The 8,652-nt window shown below is 52.2% G+C and overlaps 1 protein-coding gene across 3 annotated transcripts in view; it reads left to right on the forward strand.

Annotated features, from left to right (window-relative positions):
• AGAP1 (ArfGAP with GTPase domain, ankyrin repeat and PH domain 1) overlaps positions 1-6,970 on the forward strand; it is a 549,941-nt gene extending 542,971 nt beyond the window's left edge. For all 3 annotated transcript variants that reach the window (XM_065880907.1, XM_065880908.1, XM_065880909.1), the window contains 2 exons: positions 4,051-4,306; positions 6,767-6,970. In XM_065880907.1, the coding sequence (XP_065736979.1) occupies positions 4,051-4,306; positions 6,767-6,970 (460 nt within the window). The remainder of the gene's footprint in view (positions 1-4,050; positions 4,307-6,766) is intronic.
• The last annotated feature ends 1,682 nt before the right edge of the window (positions 6,971-8,652 follow it).

The following is an 8,652-nucleotide window of genomic DNA, read 5'->3' on the forward strand; positions in this document are numbered from 1 at the left end:
TTCAGCACACGAATCGGGGTGGGGGGGGGGGACACAGTTCGGTCCATAACATCCAGGAAGGCTTTAGATGCCTCAAGGCCACGGGCAGAGGCCAGCCAGACTTGGCCCCAGAGGTCCTGACAGCTATGGGGTCGTTTGAATCTGCTGACCACTCCTCACCCCAGTGTCTCAGGTTCTTCTGCACCCTGGAGGGGGAGCCCCACAGGACACCCATGGGCTTGTCAAGGCCTCTGGCCAGGGTCCTCTCGCCCACCCAGCGGGAGTGTCAGACGCCACCCCCCTGCCCCCAACGCCACCTCGTCACCCGCGACGCCCCCACGGGGAGCGCTTGTGAGCACGACAGCAGTGCGGATCTTGAGATGTTATTCTCTTCAAGCATCACGACAGCCACGGCTGCCATTTGTCAGGGGACCACCGTGTACGGCCAGCACTTCACCCGAACACGTGACTTCAAATTCCAAAACCACCTTGCCTGCCGTAGACGTCACTGTGCCCGTTTTACAGGTGAGGAAGCGAGGGCCCAGGAAGTGACTGAAGTTGCAAAAGTCTGCACCACAAAGAAGAACAAAGCAAGCGCATGAGCGCCAGCCTCTCCGAGGCCGAAACCCGCAGCCTTTTAGCTCAGTGTGGACTCTCTTTTCCCTCCCTCTGGCCGCTGCAGGGAGCACGCAGAATTAAGCTTTCCTCCTGGTTTATCAGCGTGGACAGTGACCACAGGACGTAGGCTGTAACTAATATTAAGTGCTGATGCACGCATGGGGGTTGCTGAATTAGCTCCCACAAAACGGAAACGTTCCTGAATCCCCTGTTCCTTCCAGTTGGATTTCAGCTGTGGAGAAGCAGCGCTCCTGACACAGACTCAAGGCCCAGCGGTCTGCCTTCCTTTGCTCTCCGGCCTCCTGGTGTCTGAAAAAAACAAACAAACGCTGAAACATCACCGTCCTGCAGGACCCGAAGCCGACATCGAAGGCTTGTTTTTAAATAACACAAGAAGCTTTGGTGAAGAGCCGTGGTCCTGTCAGATAATAAAAACCATGCATTGAACAGATCTAGGGACGCCCTTGGTGGAGGTGAGGAGCCGTGTGGACGTGGGGCTGGGAAAGGTGGACCCCAGCGAGAAGGCTGCCTAGAGGCTTTCGCTGCTTTTGTCTCCTTGCAGCATCGCTTGGGGACGGTTCCCAGTATCAAGCCTGTTATCTGTATTTGAGTTGTTGGAGGCTCTGAAACCCTTACAAATAATCATCACCCCGCTCCAAGCTAAGGAAGCCCAAGCCCCAGGCCCTCCTCCCTGTTCCTCGTTTCACGTACATAATCTCAGAGTCTTCCTCTTACAGAAGGCTCCCCAAATGGTATGTGTTTTCGGCCCCACGAAACCTGGACCTGCCTTTATTACGTATTGCGAACGACACTGATTTTTAAAAGCGAAGAACAGCTTAAATGCGCTCATCGTTCAGACGCGTGTCGAGTTCGGTGAGTTCAGGTGAGCTTGGGGCGGGGCGTTCCCCAAGAGACCACACGGACCACGGCAGAGGAGCTAGAGGCGGGGGTGTCTGACCTCGTTCTTTGGCTGGGGTCTTCCAATGTTAAGAAGAAAATGGAATAATTGCAGTTAGGACTGTAGCTACCGTGTTCCGTCCTCTGGTTTATCCCTGAATGACTTGGCAATGAGTATTAAAATCAACCGGAGCAGAGTAAAGGAGGTCTGATTTTAATGCCTCCCAAGAAATGAGAAGTAGCAGATTGGAACTTGAAAATCTGGCTGTTATCTCCCCCACTCCTGTCCCTTTTCATTTAATTCGCGTTTTGCTCTTCGGTGATTTATGAAATGCATCAACATATGTGTAATACATTTGAAATAAGGTTTTTAAGTAACACGAAAAGCAGGGCCCGGCCTGGGGTTTCTTCGTCTTTCACCTCTTCCGGTACTTCCAAGGTGTTGCCGGCGCTTTTGTGCTTGTGTTTTGGCCCAAGTGGGGGAGGGTGTGCAGCCGGCCTCCGGGTGCTGGTGTGAGCTCTCAGCTGTACCCACGTGCTCGTCCTAGAAATGGCCTCATGAAAAGGGTCGGGGGGTCGCTCGGGGGTCCCTCGTATGGACCAGGAAGCGAAGCAAAGCTAATCCAGGTTTACTCCTGGAAGAAAATGTTTGCCTAAGTATTTAGAAACAGATTAGGGCTAACCCGACACTACATCCCTAGGAGCAATGTAAACACGGGGGAAAGGTGTAAACAGGGCCTTTATTCTGTACTCGGAAAGGAAAAATGTCACGGGTAACGAGTTTTCTTTCTCCAGTCTAGCGGAGGCCCCAGGTGATTCCTCTGTGTGGTTTGTAGCTATGTACCCTCCTGACTCCCCCGGAGAAAATGCTGAGTTTTAGGAGAGGGCAATTGTGGATCAGTGTATATGTACGTCTCTGTGAGTAATTACAGTCACTTCTTATCTCTAGGGCTTCTGTTTCTTCTTTCATCAGCCTCATCAAAGAGCATCCGTCCGGGGACTTCCCTGGCGGCCCAGTGGTTAAGACTTTGCCTTCCACTGCAGGGGGTGCAGGTTCAATCCCTGGTCACGGAGCTAGGATCCCACATGCCTCGCGGCCATAAAACAGAAGCAATATTGTAACAAATTCAATAAAGACTTTTCAAAAATTGTCCACATCAAAAAAAAAAAAAAAAAAAGCATCTGTCCGGCCTAAGGTCCCCCACCCCACTCCCAGCCCCGGCCCCGTTCTGTTCCCGGACTCTCTCATTTCAAGAGCTACTTGTGAAATCTCACTTCTGTCTTCTGCATTTCCCCCCCACTTTTTTTCCCCCTAGCAGTGCTGCAGTCTTGAGGATTACTGAGTTGTTTTCAGTGGTCTTCACCTTTATTAGAAGAGGCAACACCCAAATCCACCATTAGCGGCCCAAGTGCACGAGTAGATGGCCCGCGGTCTTCTCCTTCCGGTCAATATAAACACACCTTGCTGTTGGCTTCTTTCTCTCTTTCTTCAGCTCCTCTCTTCCCATCCTGCCCCCTCCTCCCCTCCCCAGCCCTCCTTCCAGATGTCTCAGGCAACATCCTGTCCTCTTTGGGCCCCAGAGAGTGGGCCTGTTATCACTCCCACCCCCCTGGGGTTATGCTCCTGGGGGAGGGGCACCAGCTGCCATGCCCATCGTGCTTCACACCCTCCCTCCCCATGTCCTCCTGCCCTCTGCACCCTGACTCAGCTCTGGCCTCAGGGGGCCACCTGCCTGGCCTCCTAGGCTGGGCCTCAGCCCACTTTCCCTGGAAAACCCACCCGGCTGCTCTTCGTCTTGAAGGAGTTGTTGACACCCTCACCGAGGCTCCCCCAAGTATCCCAAGAGCTAACAAAGCCGAGCAGGGTCACGCTTGCATCTCTTTTCCCCATTGGATTCGCTGCCTTTTCATATGTGGTCTGTAGCAACATTTTCTTCTACGGGAGTGTGTATAAGACCCCCGAGCTCACACACACCCCCTCCCCGGCCGATGAGGTTGAGAACTAAGCCCTCGAGGTCACACCGGGTGGGAGAGCCCACCGGCCACCCTGCCCCCTGGACTCCAGCCAAGTGGTCTGTAATCCTGGCTCTGACTGTGGCCGCTTAAAGTGGATCGGGCCTCCGAGGCTGTGGCATCCATCCTGCGTTGGGCGGGACCCCAGGCGGTGGGGTGATTCTTCTGGGGCCACAAAAAGCAGAAGAAATCACATGAGAGCTCAAGGCCGATCCCTGGTTCTCACACCTTAGGACGTCAGAATCCCCTGCAGGGCTGGTTAAAACACATCCCAGGGGTTCTGATTCTGGGGGCTGGGATGGGGCCTGAGAACCTGCATCTCTAACAGGTGCCCAGGTGGTGCTCCTGGTGGGGACCCACTTTGTACACTGTAGGGAAGCCTTTCCCCCGAGGGGGGCTTCCTGGTGCCGGGTGAAGACACTTGTCACGGCCCCCTGGACGCCTCCGGACCACACACCACACACACGGTGGTGGCTGGGCAGAGGGGTGCAGCCTTGGTTCTGTCTCGCAATCGTGACCTCGCCTGTCTGGTGACTCTTGCAGGGAAGAGAAGGAGAGGTGGATCCGGGCCAAGTACGAGCAGAAGCTCTTCCTGGCCCCGCTGGCGTGCACGGAGCTGTCCCCAGGCCAGCACCTGCTGCGGGCCACCGCCGACGAGGACCTACGGATGGTCATCTTGCTGCTGGCGCACGGCTCCCGGGACGAAGTGAACGAGACCTGCGGGGAGGGGGACGGCCGCACGGCACTGCACCTGGCCTGTCGGAAGGGCAATGTGGTCCTGGCCCAGCTTCTCATCTGGGTAGGTCGCCCACGTGCCCTCGGCGCTGCTCCGCGGGCATCATTCTGGGAGAAGGTTATCGTTGCCTGCCTGGAAGTGGGAAGCATTAGCAATAGGGACTTTAGGATGTGGGGTCGGGGGGCTCCCTTTCAGCCCACCTGTGTGAGGGCACACACAGAGCACCAGTTTAAAAGGGAGGAATGAGGTCTCCTTACGCGGGCACCGTGGTCCACTTTGCACAGCATTTGCCAGCGTTTCTGCTGAGTTCATCTTTGGGATGACCCCCGCCTTGGGTCAAGCGTAGTTGGTGATGCTCCTCTCGTTGCTTTTACAAAAGACTCCCATCATCGTTTTGTGGGGAGGGGTGGAGAGAGAGGATATAAACTGAACGGTTTATGTGGTTTTCCCGTTGCCACACCTGTGGATTTTTCATTCACATAACACAAAAATGCTGGACCCTAGACTTTGAGCTTTGATGTGGTTGGAGTTTGTCAAAGGGCTTCTTCTGGACTCTTCCGATTAATTTCCGCTGGGGAGAGTTATCTTTTTAATCTCTTTTGAATCATTTGCCACGCAGCTTGAATGGGGAGAAGAAAGGGAGAAAATGACTGTGCCACCAGGAGCTGCTTCGGAGAAGCCCACACCCCCTGCCTGGCCGCTGCCTGCATGCCTCTGGGGTCCTTGGCCACAGCAGATCCCCATTCGAAGGGTGGCAGAAAGCTGCCCATTGAGAGGGTCCTGGGTAGGGAGGGGAGGTGTGTGCTCACCAGTAGTGAGACACTGTCCAGAGGTGGGTCACCTGCTGGGGGCTCTTCTGTTCCCAGCCCCAGGGGCAGGCGATGGGTCTGTCCAGCACAGCTGAGAACGATGCCAGTTTCTACATATTTTTACCTGACTCTTGGGATGGCTGTGATGGGAGAATTAGGTACACAGATACCAGAATCACTCAGGGTTCAGCTTCATGTTAGCAGTTGCATATGAGTCTGCTGGGGCTGCCCTGACAAAACACGACAGACTCGGGGGGTTAAACAACAGAAATTTATTTTCTCACAGTTCTGGAGGCCAGAAGTCCAAGTCCAAGGTCAAGGTGAGGGCAGGGTCTTTTTTCCCTGAGGCCCCTCCCCTTGGCTTGCAGACTTCTCTCTGTGTCCTCACAGGGCCTTTCCTCTGTATGCACATGCATCCCTGCTGTCTTTTTCTCTTCTTACAAGGACACAGGTCATATTCGATTAGGGCCCCACCCATATGACCTCAGTTAACCTTAATCACCTCTTTAAAGGCCCTATGTCCAAATTCAGTTCCTATGTTGGGACTTCAGCATATAAAGTTTGGGGGAGCACAGTTCCGTTAACAGATTGCATGCCATCTTTCCCCCTCAAATTGGCCAAGAGTTCCTTTAATGCTAATGCTTCCTGAAGACGAGAGATGAGACTCCCATCCATGGTGGTGGAAGTGGACATCAGTCCACCCTTTCTCAAGATCCAAAAGCTTAAAACTATTTGTGTAATTTAATCTCGTATTACCCCTTCTAGTCATCACTCTGACAATCAGGGATCCTGAGAAAGGTTCAATATGAGGGTGTACATCACAGCACTATTTAGACCAATGACAACTTTAAAACACTATGTGTAGGGACTTCCTGGTGGTCCAGTGGGTGAGACTCCGTGCTCCCAATGCAGGGGCCCTGGGTTTAATCCCTGGTCAGGATTTGATCCCCACATTCATGCCACAACCAAAAAAAAAGATCCTGCATGCCACAACGAAGACCCGGCACAGCCAAGATAAATAAATTTTTAAAAATAATTAAAAAAAAAAAAAAACACACAATGTGTAGCTACCGAGGACAGAGTAACTGAGTCATGTTCATATGGAGGAATATTATATGGCTGTTATATGTCATGCTTTTGAATAACTTTTAATGATCTGAGAAAATGATCAGAGCACCAAGTTCAGTCAAAAAAGAAAAAAAAGATAAAAATTATTTGTGCAAGTTTTATCTCAGTTATTCATATATGCGTTTAGATTCAAAGAAGAACCATTAGAAGGAAATCCGCTGAAAGGTTAACCAAGATTATCTCTGAATAGCGAGATTATACGTGATTTTTTCTTCTTACGCTCTTATGTATTACCTATGTATTTCCTTCAATGAAAATGAATCGCCTCTGAGATCAAAAGAGTGATCCTTTTTTGTGTTTATAATTGGAAAGTCAAAATAGAAATAGCAAAACTAGAGTTATCCTTGGTCCGTTTCTGTTGCACAGGGGAGGGGCTTTTCGATGCAAAAAGCACACTCTTTTCTGAAAAGAATACACCTGGCGGGGGTAGGGGGGACGGGGGCAGGGACACTGGACTCTGGTCTCCCCCGCGGGCTCCCGGTAGCGCGTCCCGGGGTCCGCATCTGCCCCAGCTGCCTGCGGGGTTGAACAAGGCGCCCTGTCCCCTCCCTCCCGTGACCCTAATGCGGTTCTGTTACCTCTGCAGTACGGGGTGGACGTGATGGCCCGCGACGCGCACGGGAACACGGCGCTGGCCTACGCGCGGCAGGCCTCCAGCCAGGAGTGCACCGACGTCCTGCTGCAGTACGGCTGCCCCGACGAGCGCTTCGTGCTCATGGCCACCCCCAACCTGTCCAGGAAGAACAATAACCGGAACAACAGCGGCGGGAGGGTGCCCACCATCATCTGAGGACCGGCGGTGCCCGCAGCCTCCCGCGCGCCCTCAGGGATCACGCCACGTGAGTCCCATCGCGTCCCCTCACTCCTCCTGGTGGTCCCCAGCCAACCCCCCACGCCTCCACCCCACCCCCCTCACGCCAAGTGAAATCACAAAACCCGGATGGTCCTCAAGGGGCGAAGAGGAGGCCCGGAGGCTGCAGCATTGATTCCTTTGCATAAATTCCCCTGATCAACACACAGGAGCGACCGGCGGGCCTGGGTTCGTTGATGGTAGCACACGGCGCCGGACCCCGGTCCCTCCGGTGGCCGGGAGACAGAGCGTGGCACAAGGGACGGGACATGGGGGAGGGGAGGCGCGCAGCCAGGAGAAGGGGCAACTCTCCTTAACTGGCGGTTCAGCACATCAGTACACTTCACCTCTACCAGACGGAACGCTTGGGTTTCATCTCTTCTCCGAGGAGCTTGACGGCATAAATCAGAAGCAAGCAGAGTTTGTCAGGTTTGAAGCCCCTATGATGGTATGTGTCAAATCAGTTGTAGCTAATCTGTCCAGGGAGAATACCGGCTTCATTACACTCGGACAGTTGAGTTCTTCCAGCATTACCGCTGTTTACTAGAACGCGATTAGTCATCACCGAGAAGGGAGGTAGTTACACAGCACGCTCTGACGATTGCCGCGATGTGATTGCAGTACTCTTAGAAGCATCGTGTTATCCCAGACATGTTCTTTCAGGCCCTTGGAGCCCTCCTTTCTAAATTCACTGTCATAATTTAGTATCTGTTTAATTTTTCAGTCCAAAGAGAGGAAATCAGTTGCCGAGTATTATTTGACTGCAGTCTCCTTGGCGCAAAAACAAAATGGAAAAAATAAATAAGAGTGACTTGGAAGTTCAAAAGGAAATCACGAATTCAGCTGACGACAGCATTTTGAGCACATTTAGTGAACTAAGTAAATGCGTAAAAGGCTGTTTCTTTGCCCAAACCTGAGAGGTAGTCTGTGTCCTTTTGCCGAGGTGGGTGTCTTGGGTCTCAGTCACTCGGGGGCCACGTTGCCCAAGTCACACAGGCTTCTGTATTCTGTCTTTAGATGAGATGTGTTGAAAATCTATTTGAATAAAAGAAGTTCATAAATATGCATTGATTTCTATACAGACAAATGGCACCTCTGTTAATTTATAAATTGAACTGGATGTGAACTAATAATATGCAACTAGTTGAGATAAGAAGGTTACAGATCATTGTACACGGGAAATATTCCCAGCAGTAAACACTTCCATTAATGTGATATACAGCTTCTAAAAAGGAGCATATCAGAGTAAGATGGTGGTACAATTTGCTTATTAAAATCAAGAAAGGGGGGGATACAAGCATATTAGAGGGGGAAAGAGGCATGTGAGTCCTTGTTACTGGAAAGCACGATTTAGATCTGACCCTACTTTTGCCCACCCAGAGGAACAGGCTATGGCAACGTGGGGGGGTGACTTTCCAAATCCCAGACCCGGGCACTTTGCAGAGGTCCGTCCTGACCACTGCTGCCAATTTGGGAGCACAGACTGACTCATGAAACACCCTGAGACTTTTTTTGTTGTTTTTTTTTTTTTTGCCTGGTGGCCAGGCCCATCATTTTAGTACATCACCCGATTTGCCGTCGTCACGGTTTCTGGCCACCTTCAACGTGGCGGCCAAACATAG

This window comes from Phocoena phocoena, chromosome 7, assembly GCF_963924675.1.
Source record: "Phocoena phocoena chromosome 7, mPhoPho1.1, whole genome shotgun sequence".
Classification (NCBI taxonomy): domain Eukaryota; kingdom Metazoa; phylum Chordata; class Mammalia; order Artiodactyla; family Phocoenidae; genus Phocoena; species Phocoena phocoena.